Here is a 20,955-nt window from a genome sequence, read left to right as displayed (position 1 = left end):
GCCTCATCATCTGCTGGTGACCGGAGGGGGGGGTTATAAGTCCGTGGCCGACGTTAAATCATTTATTTAGTATGGGTGATATGTTGATCGGAGCAGTGTGTATGTATAATAATAATCAAACACGCTGAAACTCACCGCACCTTCCTCGTAGCGTTGGGCGATCAGCGTGGAGCAGAAAGTTCGCTATTATGGGATGTCGATCTTGTTGGTCCAGTTCCAGGTTGTATAATACTATATACGTCCAAATCATGTTGTTTATTGAGTTATTGGCAACGGATCGCTATCCAGTGTATCAAGCTGGAGTCCCTCCAGTGATAGCGAGTGGCCGGACGAAATATGGGTGAGCACCACTTCCGGCCGCTCACTTCCGGTTTTGGCGATTCGCCGATCGGCCACCAGATGGCGGTCTTGAACCGTTGGAGAGTTGAGAGGAGATCAACAGCAAGTCTCAAGTCTCCGTGGGTGAAATATGATTGCCATGACAGATTTTTTAAATATTGATCTCAAAGACGCTGTACGACGTCATTGGCAGATTAAGCATGGCGAGCAATGGCGTCTAAAGTCGTCCTTCGCGATTAAAGGGTTAAAGAATAATCTTACAGTACTAATCACTTTGAATTTTTTTTTTAATCTTTTAACATTTATAGACAATGACATCAATAACATAACAATACATTAACCTGGGCCCCTTGAATTCGGCTGCGTTCAGCATCCCAGACCCCCATGAGAGGGACCCCCCCCCTCCCGCCATCCACCCCTAGAAATAGGGTTCCCCCACATCCCAGGTACGTCCCATGCGGGGCCGGGCACTCAGCGACACGGGTCCCTTGAATTTAACTGGGCCAGGCTCAGTAGAGGAGCGAGGGGTGGCGCTCCCATGGTATTAGAGGATCTTAGTCGTTTCCCTCTGTTCCCTGTTGGAAGGGTAAGGAGTAATGGCTCTCCTAGTGAGAGGGCTCCCCCTAGTGGCGAAAGTGCGCACTATATAAGTACAACATTCGTTCTGTGGACGGCCTCAGAGCTCCCGGTCAATGTTCTGAATCCGTCCTTCTTATGCTCATGTTCATTTGTATTGTGTGTCACGTGTAATCCTGTAGTTCCTTCATACCAGTCCATCGTGTATTATTCCCCAATATGTTCCTAATCAGCGTGTCCCTTTTTAAAATCAATTTCAAATCGTTTGTCTATAACGTCTGTGTAACTGAGGGGTACAATTCCCTGACTGTATTGATAAGTATGGTATTATTAAACCACTACCTCTTGTACTTTAACTTCTGGCCATCCAGTACATGATATAGATATGATGAACACTTTCCCACCTGATGAAACGAAGTCCACACAAATGTACAAATCGAATATTTAATACATAGCAAAAGGTATATACAACGTTCACTTGTTTACACTTATGATTTGAAATGCACTTGTATGGCAAATGAGTATTCGTAGGTAAATCAACATTGAATGTCCAATCTCTGGTTACGCAGGGAGTAAGTATACAACCTGGTTCCTTAGGGAACTATAGCGATGGTACTTAAATGATTATAGCCGGATAATGCAAAGGGGGGGTCCCGCTGGTTGTAAGTCAGTAGGGGGGGGGGGTTAGGAGAGCCGTGGTCAATATCCCATCTGGCCGACGATTTCTTGGGAGAATTCAAAGTCTTGAACACGGTGCCCACAGAACCTTGGTCCGCAGATGAATACAGCCGGACCCTCTGGTGGACGGTAGCTGCCGGTCCACAACGAAGAGACGTGAGGCGACCTCACTCGGGGTAGAGCGCCGTCTCACTTGGACTCCTCTCGGGGGGTAGTTCCAACACTTACCAGTGTTGGCTGTTATCCATGGCATAAATCAAAGCACCCAAAGCAAGTAGATAATCCAAGCCGTGTAGGGCTTGCCGTCGTCCGGGTAAGGTAATCCAATGTGCAGGTCCACTCGTCCTGGCCCAGAACTCCTCGGATGAAAGCACCACACGTGGTCTGCCCAGCCTGGTTAAGCTTCTAGATAACGCGAGGAAACGATGGGGGTACTGCTCACTTTATAACTCTAATCGAACGGTGCACCATACATAATAGACTATTATTAACTTAATAGAAATACGTCCCACTCGACGGTATAGTGCCAAACTATGACAATTCAACTATTAATCCACACGATGTCTCAATGCCATTCTGAGGCCAAGTTGACCATACTACACCACACGTGTATCGGGGTGAGGCTTAACGTCTTGCCACTAGGTTGGAGGGTAAAGAACTCAGGGCGAAGTGACTAAGAAAGTTCTACTTTACTTGCGCCATATATATATGCGCTGTGAACAAATAGTACCATCCGTATTTCGGCAGACGTATTCCTACGCGGAACCGGGGCCTGTAACGACATGTTCGTCGGCACGATTGAACTTGAACCAAGGGGCTTGGCTGCTGGCGCCAGGTTCTCGTCCAATGAGAGAATGAAACTATTATGGGCTGTTAGTAGACTAAAGGGATATTCAGTGTATATGTACACGGAATATACAAGGGATATCAAACGATATACAAATACTATTAAATATATATCCATAAATAAATATATATATTCGGTTTAATCTGATCCTTCACAACAGCCGCCCCCTAATTAGTCCCACCTAATTAGCTAAGCAGAGACAGATTAACCGCACTGTCTACCACTCAGGGTCCGCTGTAAGGGTCAGTCAACTCACAAAGTCATGGTCGTCATCGATAGTGTCTGGGAGTCTGGGCAGTTCTATTAGCCTCGCCACGGGTCGTGTGTAAGTTCGCCCTTGGACGAGCACTTCAGCTGCTCGGACCTTGCCATCGGCACCGGTGATCACTTTGCTTACGCGGCCAGCCGGCCACATAGCTCTGGGTAGTGACTGGTCGATAATCATGACGACTGTTCCTTCTGTCAAATTGTCTCTCTCTTTTACCCACTTCTGGCGGGTCTGTAGAGACGGTAGGTAGTGGAGTAGAAAGCTGTTCCAAAACTTGTCAGCTAGTACTTGACTGTACCTCCACATTCTTCGGCCGTTCGCTTCTTCAGGCCTGTACATTGTCTGGGGTAGCGCGGGGTCCAGCCGCCCCATCAAGAGTGTGTTGGGGGTGACTGGGTCGACATCTGCTACATCACTTGAGACGTAACCGAGGGGCTTTGAGTTCAATACTCCCTCGATCTCCGTGAGGACTGTCGTTAGGACTTCTTCCGCCATGGTCTGGGCCCCAAGCACGGCGTACAGGGCTGTCTTTATAGAACGTACTTCTCGTTCCCAGGTTCCACCGAAGTGAGGTGCGTTCGGGGGGTTAAACTGGAAGTCAATCTGGGATGGAGCGAGGTGGGTCTTAAATTCTGGGCCCATAGCTTGGAAGCTCTCTCTCAGCTCTCTTTCTCCGCCTTTGAAGTTTGTCCCGTGATCAGACAACAATGTAGACGGTTTGCCTTTCCGTGATGTGAATCTTCGGAAGGCCATAAGGAATGAGTCTGTGCTCATGGTTGGAAGGAGTTCTGCTTCTTCGTAGTCAGCTGCTGAAATGTCGGCAGTGGGCTGAATCTCTGGGTGGTGCCACAGGAATGTCTTTAGCTGCGCACTCTGTAGGGTAATGCAATCATCTATGTTGGGGTCTGTGGAGGCGACTGTGCTCAGTCCACAGAACATAGGTTTCTTGTTCTCAGCCTCCTCTTTACTCGCTTCCCGTGGGGTGGGCGTAGGCCACTCTTCTTCCGGGAGCTTGAGGAACTCTGGTCCGTCACTGTAGATGTTGCGACGGGTGAGGTCATCTAGGGACATTCCCCGGGTGATGACGTCAGCTGGGTTGTGTTTGGTGTCCACATACCGCCAGCTCGCTGTTTCTGTTAACTCTTGAATCTCGGTGACTCTGACTCCCACGAAGACTTTGTATCTGCATGAATCAGACTTGATCCATGTGAGTACCGTCGTGGAATCTGACCACAAGATTGTTCTGTGCACCGGAATGGTGAGTTCACGTTGGATTAACGTGGCTAGATGCGCTCCTGCTAGGGCTGCGCAGAGCTCTAGACGCGGGATAGATTGTTGCTTTCGTGGGGCTATTCTTGAGCGAGCCAGGATGAAAGCAGTATGTATTTCTCCTCCCTCCTCTCGGGCACGCAAGTAGGCCACCGAGCCGTAGGCTACTTCGGAGGCGTCGCTGAAGACGTGCAGGTCCATCTGGCACGTCTCCGGCCTCACTGTGGGTGGGAAGTAGCTGCGGCGTATGTTGACACCTGGGAGTGAGCTGAGTTCCGTCTCCCACTCTCTCCATGTGGATGCAAGGTGTTCGGGTATGGGGTCGTCCCAGCCCTGGTCCTTGTCCCATAACGCTCTTACAATCATCTTTGCCCTGGTGGTGTAAGGTAGAATACATCCCAACGGGTCATATTGTCTGGCGAGTGTTCTGTATACACTCCGTCTGGTGGTCGGTGTCGCCGTCGACCTTCCCTGCTCTGGAGTCAGGGGTTTGTGTCTATAGTGGAGCGAGTCTGTTTTGAAGCGCCAGACTAGTCCTAGTGTCATTTCTTGGGCTTCTCCTGGGATGGTCGCCATCCAGGTCTCGCTGCTGGCAGCCTTGTCCGCGGGGGAGAGGCTGCGCAATACGTGCGGGTCACTGCTGGCCCACTGCCTGAGATCAAAGCCGCCTTTGATCAGGGAGGCGCGTAGCTTGATTAGGAGAGCCTCGGCTTCTTCTTGAGTCGAAACGCTTTGTAAACAGTTGTCCACGTAGAAACTGTTCTTCACACTGTGTCGGACCTCTTCATCTGCTGCTGGGTCCTCTGCGACGTGTTTCTGTAGTGCAAATGTAGCACAGCACGGGCTGCATGTGGTTCCGAAGGGGAGTACTTCCCACTGGTAGATGGCTGGGTTCTCATCTCCGATCCTCTCTTTCCATAGGAACCGCAGCAGGGGCTTGTCCTCCTCCACTAGTCTCACCTGCAGGAACATCCCTTTGATATCCCCGCTGATAGCCACCTTGTCCTGGCGGAAGCGTAGTAGCACGCCTAGTAGAGAGGGGCCGAGTGTTGGGCCGGGCAAGAGCTCTTTATTCAGATTTTGGGATCCGATCTGGTAGCTGCAGTTAAACACAATGCGATCCTTGCCGTTGTGGTGGACCTTGTGGTGCGGCACGTACCATGATTCGGTCGTCTGATCGGCCTCTTTAATGTCAATCTTTATCACGTGTCCCGCTGTGATTAGCTTCTCAATCTCAGCGCGGTACACACTCTCCTGAGCGGGGTCTTTTGCTAGGCGCCGCTCTGTGTTCAATAGATACCGCTCCGTAGCTTCTTTCTTTGCGTGAAAGGTGGGCATTCCCTCTCGCCTCAGGAGTGGAGTTGCGTATCTCATCACTCCGCCGACTGTGACTCTCTTTGTCCCTTGCTCGAGGAGGTTTATGGCGTAAATGTCTTCTTTAGAACGAATGTCTTTCCTTTCGTTCTTAAAGGGCATTGTCTCTAGTGTCCATAGCCTCTCGACATGTTGCAGGAGAGTGGTGTCTTCTTCTGTCGCTCTGGAGTGGAGGCAGCTAGTGGCTGCTGTTCGGTTGAGAGATTTAGCGAGGGGGCCTTGTAGTGTCCACCCTAGGCGGGTCTCGACTGCTGCAGGACAGCCTCGGGGTCCTGTATGGACCCGGTCAATCGGGACTATGAGTTCTGCATGGTCGGAGCCTATCAGCAGGGTCGGGGTAGCGCCGTCTATGAGCGGGATAGGTAGTTGACGCAGGTGCACATATTTATCCATCAACTTGGCGATGGGGTAGGTGTACTGCGATAGTCCTATTTCTTGGCTGGTGAAAGCATTTGTAATCCTATACCGACGCTCTGGCTGCCCGTTTGCTGCGATAGTGAAGGAGACATGCTCGCCCTTTATCGTCTTTAAATCTCTTCGTATTGTCCGAATCGTCATTTGGTTCTCGCTCCCCCGCAGTCCCAGCTGGGCCGCAGCGGACGCGAGCAGAAGGGTCTTCTCTGACCCGTCATCAAGGACGGCGTAAGTGTCCATGACTTTATCTTGGTAGCTCAATGTCACACGGACTACCTTTAAGAGCACTTGGGCGCCGCTGCTGCTGGCGGGGTCAATGTACATGACACTTGCCTTGGTGCCGCTCGATGGTGCAGGTGAAGGCCGTCTTCTGTTACTGTCGTGTAGTATATCTAGATGGGCTCCGTCGCACCGACTGCACCTTTTTTTTAGGCGGCATTCGGCTGCCATGTGACTGCGCGCACATCGGTAACAGCGCCTGTTGGACTTTATCCATTGACTCACTTCTTCTGCATTCATCTTTGTGAACAGGTCACATTGTGACAGCCAGTGTTCTTTCTCACAGTAGGGGCACACCATCTTCCACTTCTCTTTTCTCGAGGGGGTACTGTGGCTCTTACTGCTCGGTACTGACTCTGATTGGTGCATGACAGTCACCGATCTTCTTCCATCATTTATTCTCCTGGGTCCCTCTCTGGAGCTTGGCGTGCTCCGCCCGAACGTATCCAGTCGTAAGCTGCTGACTTCTCTCGCCAGGAAGTCGGCTAGATCAAGGAGGGATGGTTCGGGGCCGTTAGGATCCCGGTAGTCTCTCTGCCGCCTAAAGCGCTCTTGTCTGGCGGGTGGCAGCTTCTCTAAAATCCTCTCGATGTTAGAGTTGGCGTATAGCTCGTGCATACCCTTTTCTCTTTGCGCTCCCAGCATCCCTACCAGGGACTGCACTTTGATTGACAGGTCGTCTAATGAGCGATTGTCTGTTGCTGGGGGTAGGCGATCAATATGCCTTATCTCTTGGATTACGTAATCCCATATACGTCCATATCTCTGGTCCAGCGCTGCTAGAGCTGCGGTGTATGGGGTCGTAGAGGTGGCATAGGCTAGCGCTATATTGTGCGCCCGGGGTACTTTCAGGTGCTTCAGTAATATTGCATACTTGTGGCGTTCATCAGCGACATCCACCATCATTGTCTCTAGGCACATCCGGAGCTCCGTGTACTGTGCCCGATTCTCATGGGTGAAATCTGGGACCATCGGTGTGCCAATGTATGACGCCGTGGATGGCTGATACATCGGCGAGCGTTGGGGGAGAGGCCTCCTAGGCGAGTCTCCTCTTGCGCCTCTCGGTGGGCTGGTACCGGCAGGGTACCATGGCCCGCTGGTCCAGGTGCTATTCCTCGGGGCTGGTCGTGCATCATGCTCACCCGTGAATAGAGTCGGGGGTCTGTAGCGCAGCGCCGCGGGGGTATAGCCTGGGCTGTACTGGACCTCCTGGTCCGGTGGAGTACTGTGCTGTCGTCGGGCTTGGTTCTCCTCCTCTCCCTCTTCTTCTTCTATCAGGTCCTCTAGATCCTGTAGTCGTTTATTTAGCTTCTCCACAGTGTATGCCGCTCCTTCCTTGTAGCTGGGTCTCGCTTGGACCGGTCTGGGAAGGGGGTCTGCGGGGGGTATAGGCTTGGTCTGTTGGTCAAGTTCAGGGTCGCTTGCTCGGTTAGGAGACGCTGCCCTTGACTGTTGTCTCGACGAGTTCCTTGAACCCCTGGCGGAGGGAGAGGGTGTTGCTTTGAGGATCAGCTGCTCCATTAGCTGCGCTTGTAGTCTGTCGCGCTCGGCTTCGCGCTTGGTGAGATCTGCTTCTCTTTGGGCACCGGCAGCGGCGCGCTGGGCGTCGGCCCGGTCTCTTGCCATATTCTCTTCCGTCTGAAGGCGTCTCAGCTCCAGACGTATGTGCTCTTCTTCGCTCCGTTGCTGTGCTTGGAGTCGATCGCGTTCACCCTGAAGTCGATCGCGTTCGGTAGAGGCTGTCAGGCTGGCGAGGAACGCTTGTGACAGCATCCTCTCCGCCTCGCTGGGGGAAGACGCTTGTTGAGGTGAGCCGCTCCTGGCTGTACCCGCTGGGGATGCGGTCCTGGAGCTCTATCTCCTCGGCGCTCTCCTCCTCTTCTTCCGTGCAGAGTTCCACCTCTGGCGGGTTGTCTTCCTCCCGGAGCTCTGGGGGGTCTACTTCTTCGGTATTGGCGGGGGGTAAAGTCGTGTCAGTTCCCTCCTGGTCCCCACCGCGAGTTTGATCAGTTAAATTAGAACCCACTAGGGCCTCTGTGGTCGGGGTATCCTGGTTGATAGGGTCGGACATAATTTTACTTTCTACTTTTACCGCGTTCACCGTTTGTAGAAGGCTAGGTAGTTGACTAACAGCGTAGTCCTCTAAGTACTGAGGTGTCTGTCGTCTGCGCCGCGGGCGTTCTACGTTAGGAGGACCGTTTCGTGGAGTGTTCATCATAGGCCATTTTAATATTAATAACACTATATTAATATTACACTAGTTACCCTCCGGCTCGAAGGACCAATTGTAACTGAGGGGTACAATTCCCTGACTGTATTGATAAGTATGATATTATTAAACCACTACCTCTTGTACTTTAACTTCTGGCCATCCAGTACATGATATAGATATGATGAACACTTTCCCACCTGATGAAACGAAGTCCACACAAATGTACAAATCGAATATTTAATACATAGCAAAAGGTATATACAACGTTCACTTGTTTACACTTATGATTTGAAATGCACTTGTATGGCAAATGAGTAGTCGTAGGTAAATCAACATTGAATGTCCAATCTCTGGTTACGCAGGGAGTAAGTATACAACCTGGTTCCTTAGGGAACTATAGCGATGGTACTTAAATGATTATAGCCGGATAATGCAAAGGGGGGGTCCCGCTGGTTGTAAGTCAGTAGGGGGGGGGGGTTAGGAGAGCCGTGGTCAATATCCCATCTGGCCGACGATTTCTTGGGAGAATTCAAAGTCTTGAACACGGTGCCCACAGAACCTCGGTCCGCAGATGAATACAGCCGGACCCTCTGGTGGACGGTAGCTGCCGGTCCACAACGAAGAGACGTGAGGCGACCTCACTCGGGGTAGAGCGCCGTCTCACTTGGACTCCTCTCGGGGGGTAGTTCCAACACTTACCAGTGTTGGCTGTTATCCATGGCATAAATCAAAGCACCCAAAGCAAGTAGATAATCCAAGCCGTGTAGGGCTTGCCGTCGTCCGGGTAAGGTAATCCAATGTGCAGGTCCACTCGTCCTGGCCCAGAACTCCTCGGATGAAAGCACCACACGTGGTCTGCCCAGCCTGGTTAAGCTTCTAGATAACGCGAGGAAACGATGGGGGTACTGCTCACTTTATAACTCTAATCGAACGGTGCACCATACATAATAGACTATTATTAACTTAATAGAAATACGTCCCACTCGACGGTATAGTGCCAAACTATGACAATTCAACTATTAATCCACACGATGTCTCAATGCCATTCTGAGGCCAAGTTGACCATACTACACCACACGTGTATCGGGGTGAGGCTTAACGTCTTGCCACTAGGTTGGAGGGTAAAGAACTCAGGGCGAAGTGACTAAGAAAGTTCTACTTTACTTGCGCCATATATATATGCGCTGTGAACAAATAGTACCATCCGTATTTCGGCAGACGTATTCCTACGCGGAACCGGGGCCTGTAACGACATGTTCGTCGGCACGATTGAACTTGAACCAAGGGGCTTGGCTGCTGGCGCCAGGTTCTCGTCCAATGAGAGAATGAAACTATTATGGGCTGTTAGTAGACTAAAGGGATATTCAGTGTATATGTACACGGAATATACAAGGGATATCAAACGATATACAAATACTATTAAATATATATCCATAAATAAATATATATATTCGGTTTAATCTGATCCTTCACAACAGCCGCCCCCTAATTAGTCCCACCTAATTAGCTAAGCAGAGACAGATTAACCGCACTGTCTACCACTCAGGGTCCGCTGTAAGGGTCAGTCAACTCACAAAGTCATGGTCGTCATCGATAGTGTCTGGGAGTCTGGGCAGTTCTATTAGCCTCGCCACGGGTCGTGTGTAAGTTCGCCCTTGGACGAGCACTTCAGCTGCTCGGACCTTGCCATCGGCACCGGTGATCACTTTGCTTACGCGGCCAGCCGGCCACATAGCTCTGGGTAGTGACTGGTCGATAATCATGACGACTGTTCCTTCTGTCAAATTGTCTCTCTCTTTTACCCACTTCTGGCGGGTCTGTAGAGACGGTAGGTAGTGGAGTAGAAAGCTGTTCCAAAACTTGTCAGCTAGTACTTGACTGTACCTCCACATTCTTCGGCCGTTCGCTTCTTCAGGCCTGTACATTGTCTGGGGTAGCGCGGGGTCCAGCCGCCCCATCAAGAGTGTGTTGGGGGTGACTGGGTCGACATCTGCTACATCACTTGAGACGTAACCGAGGGGCTTTGAGTTCAATACTCCCTCGATCTCCGTGAGGACTGTCGTTAGGACTTCTTCCGCCATGGTCTGGGCCCCAAGCACGGCGTACAGGGCTGTCTTTATAGAACGTACTTCTCGTTCCCAGGTTCCACCGAAGTGAGGTGCGTTCGGGGGGTTAAACTGGAAGTCAATCTGGGATGGAGCGAGGTGGGTCTTAAATTCTGGGCCCATAGCTTGGAAGCTCTCTCTCAGCTCTCTTTCTCCGCCTTTGAAGTTTGTCCCGTGATCAGACAACAATGTAGACGGTTTGCCTTTCCGTGATGTGAATCTTCGGAAGGCCATAAGGAATGAGTCTGTGCTCATGGTTGGAAGGAGTTCTGCTTCTTCGTAGTCAGCTGCTGAAATGTCGGCAGTGGGCTGAATCTCTGGGTGGTGCCACAGGAATGTCTTTAGCTGCGCACTCTGTAGGGTAATGCAATCATCTATGTTGGGGTCTGTGGAGGCGACTGTGCTCAGTCCACAGAACATAGGTTTCTTGTTCTCAGCCTCCTCTTTACTCGCTTCCCGTGGGGTGGGCGTAGGCCACTCTTCTTCCGGGAGCTTGAGGAACTCTGGTCCGTCACTGTAGATGTTGCGACGGGTGAGGTCATCTAGGGACATTCCCCGGGTGATGACGTCAGCTGGGTTGTGTTTGGTGTCCACATACCGCCAGCTCGCTGTTTCTGTTAACTCTTGAATCTCGGTGACTCTGACTCCCACGAAGACTTTGTATCTGCATGAATCAGACTTGATCCATGTGAGTACCGTCGTGGAATCTGACCACAAGATTGTTCTGTGCACCGGAATGGTGAGTTCACGTTGGATTAACGTGGCTAGATGCGCTCCTGCTAGGGCTGCGCAGAGCTCTAGACGCGGGATAGATTGTTGCTTTCGTGGGGCTATTCTTGAGCGAGCCAGGATGAAAGCAGTATGTATTTCTCCTCCCTCCTCTCGGGCACGCAAGTAGGCCACCGAGCCGTAGGCTACTTCGGAGGCGTCGCTGAAGACGTGCAGGTCCATCTGGCACGTCTCCGGCCTCACTGTGGGTGGGAAGTAGCTGCGGCGTATGTTGACACCTGGGAGTGAGCTGAGTTCCGTCTCCCACTCTCTCCATGTGGATGCAAGGTGTTCGGGTATGGGGTCGTCCCAGCCCTGGTCCTTGTCCCATAACGCTCTTACAATCATCTTTGCCCTGGTGGTGTAAGGTAGAATACATCCCAACGGGTCATATTGTCTGGCGAGTGTTCTGTATACACTCCGTCTGGTGGTCGGTGTCGCCGTCGACCTTCCCTGCTCTGGAGTCAGGGGTTTGTGTCTATAGTGGAGCGAGTCTGTTTTGAAGCGCCAGACTAGTCCTAGTGTCATTTCTTGGGCTTCTCCTGGGATGGTCGCCATCCAGGTCTCGCTGCTGGCAGCCTTGTCCGCGGGGGAGAGGCTGCGCAATACGTGCGGGTCACTGCTGGCCCACTGCCTGAGATCAAAGCCGCCTTTGATCAGGGAGGCGCGTAGCTTGATTAGGAGAGCCTCGGCTTCTTCTTGAGTCGAAACGCTTTGTAAACAGTTGTCCACGTAGAAACTGTTCTTCACACTGTGTCGGACCTCTTCATCTGCTGCTGGGTCCTCTGCGACGTGTTTCTGTAGTGCAAATGTAGCACAGCACGGGCTGCATGTGGTTCCGAAGGGGAGTACTTCCCACTGGTAGATGGCTGGGTTCTCATCTCCGATCCTCTCTTTCCATAGGAACCGCAGCAGGGGCTTGTCCTCCTCCACTAGTCTCACCTGCAGGAACATCCCTTTGATATCCCCGCTGATAGCCACCTTGTCCTGGCGGAAGCGTAGTAGCACGCCTAGTAGAGAGGGGCCGAGTGTTGGGCCGGGCAAGAGCTCTTTATTCAGATTTTGGGATCCGATCTGGTAGCTGCAGTTAAACACAATGCGATCCTTGCCGTTGTGGTGGACCTTGTGGTGCGGCACGTACCATGATTCGGTCGTCTGATCGGCCTCTTTAATGTCAATCTTTATCACGTGTCCCGCTGTGATTAGCTTCTCAATCTCAGCGCGGTACACACTCTCCTGAGCGGGGTCTTTTGCTAGGCGCCGCTCTGTGTTCAATAGATACCGCTCCGTAGCTTCTTTCTTTGCGTGAAAGGTGGGCATTCCCTCTCGCCTCAGGAGTGGAGTTGCGTATCTCATCACTCCGCCGACTGTGACTCTCTTTGTCCCTTGCTCGAGGAGGTTTATGGCGTAAATGTCTTCTTTAGAACGAATGTCTTTCCTTTCGTTCTTAAAGGGCATTGTCTCTAGTGTCCATAGCCTCTCGACATGTTGCAGGAGAGTGGTGTCTTCTTCTGTCGCTCTGGAGTGGAGGCAGCTAGTGGCTGCTGTTCGGTTGAGAGATTTAGCGAGGGGGCCTTGTAGTGTCCACCCTAGGCGGGTCTCGACTGCTGCAGGACAGCCTCGGGGTCCTGTATGGACCCGGTCAATCGGGACTATGAGTTCTGCATGGTCGGAGCCTATCAGCAGGGTCGGGGTAGCGCCGTCTATGAGCGGGATAGGTAGTTGACGCAGGTGCACATATTTATCCATCAACTTGGCGATGGGGTAGGTGTACTGCGATAGTCCTATTTCTTGGCTGGTGAAAGCATTTGTAATCCTATACCGACGCTCTGGCTGCCCGTTTGCTGCGATAGTGAAGGAGACATGCTCGCCCTTTATCGTCTTTAAATCTCTTCGTATTGTCCGAATCGTCATTTGGTTCTCGCTCCCCCGCAGTCCCAGCTGGGCCGCAGCGGACGCGAGCAGAAGGGTCTTCTCTGACCCGTCATCAAGGACGGCGTAAGTGTCCATGACTTTATCTTGGTAGCTCAATGTCACACGGACTACCTTTAAGAGCACTTGGGCGCCGCTGCTGCTGGCGGGGTCAATGTACATGACACTTGCCTTGGTGCCGCTCGATGGTGCAGGTGAAGGCCGTCTTCTGTTACTGTCGTGTAGTATATCTAGATGGGCTCCGTCGCACCGACTGCACCTTTTTTTTAGGCGGCATTCGGCTGCCATGTGACTGCGCGCACATCGGTAACAGCGCCTGTTGGACTTTATCCATTGACTCACTTCTTCTGCATTCATCTTTGTGAACAGGTCACATTGTGACAGCCAGTGTTCTTTCTCACAGTAGGGGCACACCATCTTCCACTTCTCTTTTCTCGAGGGGGTACTGTGGCTCTTACTGCTCGGTACTGACTCTGATTGGTGCATGACAGTCACCGATCTTCTTCCATCATTTATTCTCCTGGGTCCCTCTCTGGAGCTTGGCGTGCTCCGCCCGAACGTATCCAGTCGTAAGCTGCTGACTTCTCTCGCCAGGAAGTCGGCTAGATCAAGGAGGGATGGTTCGGGGCCGTTAGGATCCCGGTAGTCTCTCTGCCGCCTAAAGCGCTCTTGTCTGGCGGGTGGCAGCTTCTCTAAAATCCTCTCGATGTTAGAGTTGGCGTATAGCTCGTGCATACCCTTTTCTCTTTGCGCTCCCAGCATCCCTACCAGGGACTGCACTTTGATTGACAGGTCGTCTAATGAGCGATTGTCTGTTGCTGGGGGTAGGCGATCAATATGCCTTATCTCTTGGATTACGTAATCCCATATACGTCCATATCTCTGGTCCAGCGCTGCTAGAGCTGCGGTGTATGGGGTCGTAGAGGTGGCATAGGCTAGCGCTATATTGTGCGCCCGGGGTACTTTCAGGTGCTTCAGTAATATTGCATACTTGTGGCGTTCATCAGCGACATCCACCATCATTGTCTCTAGGCACATCCGGAGCTCCGTGTACTGTGCCCGATTCTCATGGGTGAAATCTGGGACCATCGGTGTGCCAATGTATGACGCCGTGGATGGCTGATACATCGGCGAGCGTTGGGGGAGAGGCCTCCTAGGCGAGTCTCCTCTTGCGCCTCTCGGTGGGCTGGTACCGGCAGGGTACCATGGCCCGCTGGTCCAGGTGCTATTCCTCGGGGCTGGTCGTGCATCATGCTCACCCGTGAATAGAGTCGGGGGTCTGTAGCGCAGCGCCGCGGGGGTATAGCCTGGGCTGTACTGGACCTCCTGGTCCGGTGGAGTACTGTGCTGTCGTCGGGCTTGGTTCTCCTCCTCTCCCTCTTCTTCTTCTATCAGGTCCTCTAGATCCTGTAGTCGTTTATTTAGCTTCTCCACAGTGTATGCCGCTCCTTCCTTGTAGCTGGGTCTCGCTTGGACCGGTCTGGGAAGGGGGTCTGCGGGGGGTATAGGCTTGGTCTGTTGGTCAAGTTCAGGGTCGCTTGCTCGGTTAGGAGACGCTGCCCTTGACTGTTGTCTCGACGAGTTCCTTGAACCCCTGGCGGAGGGAGAGGGTGTTGCTTTGAGGATCAGCTGCTCCATTAGCTGCGCTTGTAGTCTGTCGCGCTCGGCTTCGCGCTTGGTGAGATCTGCTTCTCTTTGGGCACCGGCAGCGGCGCGCTGGGCGTCGGCCCGGTCTCTTGCCATATTCTCTTCCGTCTGAAGGCGTCTCAGCTCCAGACGTATGTGCTCTTCTTCGCTCCGTTGCTGTGCTTGGAGTCGATCGCGTTCACCCTGAAGTCGATCGCGTTCGGTAGAGGCTGTCAGGCTGGCGAGGAACGCTTGTGACAGCATCCTCTCCGCCTCGCTGGGGGAAGACGCTTGTTGAGGTGAGCCGCTCCTGGCTGTACCCGCTGGGGATGCGGTCCTGGAGCTCTATCTCCTCGGCGCTCTCCTCCTCTTCTTCCGTGCAGAGTTCCACCTCTGGCGGGTTGTCTTCCTCCCGGAGCTCTGGGGGGTCTACTTCTTCGGTATTGGCGGGGGGTAAAGTCGTGTCAGTTCCCTCCTGGTCCCCACCGCGAGTTTGATCAGTTAAATTAGAACCCACTAGGGCCTCTGTGGTCGGGGTATCCTGGTTGATAGGGTCGGACATAATTTTACTTTCTACTTTTACCGCGTTCACCGTTTGTAGAAGGCTAGGTAGTTGACTAACAGCGTAGTCCTCTAAGTACTGAGGTGTCTGTCGTCTGCGCCGCGGGCGTTCTACGTTAGGAGGACCGTTTCGTGGAGTGTTCATCATAGGCCATTTTAATATTAATAACACTATATTAATATTACACTAGTTACCCTCCGGCTCGAAGGACCAATTGTAACTGAGGGGTACAATTCCCTGACTGTATTGATAAGTATGATATTATTAAACCACTACCTCTTGTACTTTAACTTCTGGCCATCCAGTACATGATATAGATATGATGAACACTTTCCCACCTGATGAAACGAAGTCCACACAAATGTACAAATCGAATATTTAATACATAGCAAAAGGTATATACAACGTTCACTTGTTTACACTTATGATTTGAAATGCACTTGTATGGCAAATGAGTAGTCGTAGGTAAATCAACATTGAATGTCCAATCTCTGGTTACGCAGGGAGTAAGTATACAACCTGGTTCCTTAGGGAACTATAGCGATGGTACTTAAATGATTATAGCCGGATAATGCAAAGGGGGGGTCCCGCTGGTTGTAAGTCAGTAGGGGGGGGGGGTTAGGAGAGCCGTGGTCAATATCCCATCTGGCCGACGATTTCTTGGGAGAATTCAAAGTCTTGAACACGGTGCCCACAGAACCTCGGTCCGCAGATGAATACAGCCGGACCCTCTGGTGGACGGTAGCTGCCGGTCCACAACGAAGAGACGTGAGGCGACCTCACTCGGGGTAGAGCGCCGTCTCACTTGGACTCCTCTCGGGGGGTAGTTCCAACACTTACCAGTGTTGGCTGTTATCCATGGCATAAATCAAAGCACCCAAAGCAAGTAGATAATCCAAGCCGTGTAGGGCTTGCCGTCGTCCGGGTAAGGTAATCCAATGTGCAGGTCCACTCGTCCTGGCCCAGAACTCCTCGGATGAAAGCACCACACGTGGTCTGCCCAGCCTGGTTAAGCTTCTAGATAACGCGAGGAAACGATGGGGGTACTGCTCACTTTATAACTCTAATCGAACGGTGCACCATACATAATAGACTATTATTAACTTAATAGAAATACGTCCCACTCGACGGTATAGTGCCAAACTATGACAATTCAACTATTAATCCACACGATGTCTCAATGCCATTCTGAGGCCAAGTTGACCATACTACACCACACGTGTATCGGGGTGAGGCTTAACGTCTTGCCACTAGGTTGGAGGGTAAAGAACTCAGGGCGAAGTGACTAAGAAAGTTCTACTTTACTTGCGCCATATATATATGCGCTGTGAACAAATAGTACCATCTGTATTTCGGCAGACGTATTCCTACGCGGAACCGGGGCCTGTAACGACATGTTCGTCGGCACGATTGAACTTGAACCAAGGGGCTTGGCTGCTGGCGCCAGGTTCTCGTCCAATGAGAGAATGAAACTATTATGGGCTGTTAGTAGACTAAAGGGATATTCAGTGTATATGTACACGGAATATACAAGGGATATCAAACGATATACAAATACTATTAAATATATATCCATAAATAAATATATATATTCGGTTTAATCTGATCCTTCACAACAGTCTGTATTGTAAATCATAGTGTTAATTATTCCAAATTCTGGTGTTATAGTTTTATACTTCTTGGGGTAACTGTTCAATTATCTTTCCCCTGATGCATCTATTCTCATCCCAAGGTCCCCCGTGTGTATGCTTGTATTGGATACTTCCCCACGTTGATTTAGTCTTGTATCTTTATTTGTCCCTTCATGCCCCTTTCTCATGTCCCTTTGTCGTCCTTCATAGTTGATCTGTTTTGAACCTGTTGCATCATTGCCTTGTGTTGAGTCTTTTCCATCTGTGTATTTACTTCATCTGGGGTTGCTTTTCTTTCATTTGTCCTCGTGTTCATTCTTCCTTCTTTCTTTTGTCCTCGAATCTTCACTTTTTATTTCGTTTTGAATTGTTTTACTTCCCTTTTTTTATATTCATTGACCGGGAGCTCTTTCATGTGGCTGCTCACCTGAACGTCGCAAACCGGAAGTCACTAATCACTCTTATTTAAGTACTAACTATTTCCTTAAATAATAATCTTACATTTCTAATACCTTAACACTTTCAGAGCCGGCCGTGTTTTCCTTTTTACCCCCTTGAATGCCCACATCCACTCCAATGTTAACGTTAATATCGCCTAATCTATGTTTTAAATTATGGCTATGTGTCTAATCTGCCCGTCGCATTATCAATGACTTATTTCCAGTCAACATTGTCAAAGCAGATTGTTTTTTTATCGGTTCATTTCAGTTTCATAGCATTTAGAAAACTCCTCGTTTTCATGGAGAAAAAAGAGGTTTCCATGATAATCGCCTTTTACTGGAATATTCTAGAACGTTGTCATTGTTCGGCCTATTTATGAATCGTTTTCAAATAAACGGTAGATTATCGATAGTATATGTGTACGCATGCACGCTCGTGGTGCGCGCTGAAAATAGCTTCTCCTATTTCCTGACGGCGCGCATAGTCAAACAGCCATATCACATAATCACATAAAAGCTTATATATCCGTGAAAACGGGTCTGATTATCCTTAGACTGGTAACATAGATTCCTTACCTGAGATCAGATGGTATCCAAATTGATTATTCCAATTCCTGATCGCCATTCGAAAAAATTGCTCCTTTTATTGATCGACCGTGTATACTGTAAAACACATATTCCCGCTGCTCTGAGAGTCCAGCATGAAGCTGGTAGAAGTGGAGTGCAGGTTTTTTTTTCTCATTCATTTTCATTGAGTTCAATCCAAAAGGGTGAATTACCACCTGGGAGACGATAGGGGGCGCTTTTTTCACATCTGAGCGCCTGAGGTAGCTGAATTTCCAACGGTAGACTCGGTTGATGAAATATGATTTCAAGATCGCTAAAAAAGAAAAAAAGAGAACAAACGAATATTCTCGTGAGTGGGCATTCAACCCGCGGGGGGTAAACATGAGAAAACTCGTGGATGGCATTCAAAGTGTTAAAGAATAATATTAAATCACTAATCCTTCATATCAAAGTACTAACTCTTTCCTTAAAGTACTAATCTCTCATATCACAGTGCTAAATGCCTTGAAGAATAATGTTACAAATCTCTCATATCACAGTGCTAAATGCCTTGAAGAATAATGTTAAAGTACTAATCTCTCATATCACAGTGCTAAATGCCTTAAAGAATAATGTTACAAATCTCTCATATCACAGTGCTAAATGCCTTGAAGAATAATGTTAAAGTACTAATCTCTCATATCACAGTGCTAAATGCCTTGAAGAATAATGTTACTAATCTCTCATATCACAGTGCTAAATGCCTTGAAGAATAATGTTACTAATCTCTCATATCACAGTGCTAAATGCCTTGAAGAATAATGTTACTAATCTCTCATATCACAGTGCTAAATGCCTTGAAGAATAATGTTACTAATCTCTCATATCACAGTGCTAAATGCCTTGAAGAATAATGTTAAAGTACTAATCTCTCATATCACAGTGCTAAATGCCTTGAAGAATAATGTTAAAGTACTAATCTCTCATATCACAGTGCTAAATGCCTTGAAGAATAATGTTACTAATCTCTCATATCACAGTGCTAAATGCCTTAAAGAATAATGTTACTAATCTCTCATATCACAGTGCTAAATGCCTTAAAGAATAATGTTACTAATCTCTCATATCACAGTGCTAAATGCCTTAAAGAATAATGTTACAAATCTCTCATATCACAGTGCTAAATGCCTTAAAGAATAATGTTACAAATCTCTCCTATCACAGTGCTAAATGCCTTGAAGAATAATGTTACTAATCTCTCATATCACAGTGCTAGATGCCTTGAAGAATAATGTTACTAATCTCTCATATCACAGTGCTAAATGCCTTGAAGAATAATGTTAAAGTACTAATCTCTTACATCCAAAATGCTACCATTCTCCTCGTCTCCTCTCTAGGTGATCTCCCCCCAGCGTATACCAGCCACTATCCCTCCCACGATGCTGCTCTCCCCCAGTGTGTTCTTCTCCCAGGCCAAGGTCTCTGGCAGCGGCGGTGGTGTGGTTGGGGCCAGAGGAGTGGCCCCCCATCCCTCCACCGCCACACACACACTGCCACAAGACAGTAGCAGGGGGCTGTCCAAGAGCCAGCTGCAGGCCACAATGCTGCATCTCATACAGGTTGGTGGGCATGTACACACACACACACACACATACACACGCATGCACACACACACATGCACACACACACACGCACACACACACTCCAGGGGTGTAACAATCTCAATACAGAATCGAAATGTACGTTCAATACAGTGTATCAAAATGTGTCTTGTTCTCTTCCCCGGGTCTCTTCATTTTTTGTCTCAGTTTATGAATGAATGAATGACCTTTATTTATATAGCACCCTTCACAGCACGAATGCACAGGGTGCTTTACACTACAGCTTAATATAAAAACACAATAAAAACAAAATCAGAAATAAATGACAACAACAACAAACGGCAGTTAAAAACAGTGAAACCAGATAGAAAAAGTAGAATAAAAGAATTTGGATAAAATCATGAGTCACTAATTAAAACAAAACAGTGAGGACAAGAAAAAAGTGCCTATGCATGACCAAAAGCCTGTCTGAACAAATGTGTTTTTAATTGTTTTTTAAAAGAGTTCTCAGAGGTCTATCTGGTCGTATGGCTGCTATACTGTAGTTAGTAAGGCTAATTGTCAAGACTCAATACCATAATGTTTACAGCTCATTTTCATTGTTTACGACTTTGAACATTTAATTAAAATCCGTATTTTTCTGAGCCAAATCAAGCTGTGTGTGTGTTTATATAATATATATAATTAGAGCTCTGTAGTATGAATACATTTTTAACGGATAAAAGAATTGAAAATCTAACCGTGACTTCCAAAGTCTGAAAATGATGTGTATCATTATACGCCTAACAAACACATACACAAGGTACATACATAAACGCACGCGCGTTGTCTGTACATGCAATACATTACTCCGATCCCTCCATTCCACTGTTACCTTTCCCTCGTAAGGTGTTTAAAGGAACACGCCAACATTATGGGAAATGTGCTTAACGTGACTCTTCTCCGGAGTCAGACAAGAACCAATTTTTAATAGATACCAATTTCCTCTCTGTGTGTTCAGTATAGGTTTGTCCCCGACTAATGGTTTGTATAGTCGACTTTGATTGGCCGAAATTTGCCCATAGTCAACTGGTAGTCAACTAACCCCCCCCCCCCCCCCCCCCCCCGATTGCAATTATTTATTTACTTTTGTAATCTTTTGGGGGGGGGGGGTGGGGTGCTCAATGTCTGAAGAAGTCGACTGAAGGCTTCTTGTCCTCTGTGAAAGCATGCAATTGGTCCACTGATGGATATTTTTCTTAGGCAGTTAGCCTCGCTGGTATGTGCGCCATTAGCGGTAGCCACGCTTCTAGGCCTCTTTGCTTTAGGAAAGAATGGTTAAAAAAAGATATACATTATAATATACATAATACATATATATTTTTTTGCATTCGACTAAGACAGGGGTCAGCAACCTTTACTATCAAAAGAGCCACTTTTCCCCCCTCCTACAAAATAAAATGCTCAGGGAGCCGCACAACCTATTTACCCTTAAAATGAAGATAACAC

General features: G+C 49.1%; 1 protein-coding gene across 2 annotated transcripts in view; it reads left to right on the top strand.

The window, feature by feature from the left end:
- Positions 1-20,955, top strand: part of dcp1b (decapping mRNA 1B) — an 81,128-nt gene that overhangs the window by 50,076 nt on the left and 10,097 nt on the right. For both annotated transcript variants that reach the window (XR_014620558.1, XM_084330435.1), the window contains exon 10: positions 19,264-19,485. Coding sequence is in view for 1 of the 2 variants with exons in the window: in XM_084330435.1 (XP_084186561.1) it covers positions 19,264-19,485 (222 nt within the window). In the remaining variant the exon portion in view is untranslated. The remainder of the gene's footprint in view (positions 1-19,263; positions 19,486-20,955) is intronic.

This window comes from Notolepis coatsorum (assembly GCF_963971535.1).
Source record: "Notolepis coatsorum genome assembly, chromosome: 15".
In the NCBI taxonomy this organism is placed as follows: Eukaryota; Metazoa; Chordata; class Actinopteri; order Aulopiformes; family Paralepididae; genus Notolepis; species Notolepis coatsorum.
Note: the sequence above shows the minus strand (reverse complement) of the source record. Positions and strands in the feature narration are given on the sequence as shown.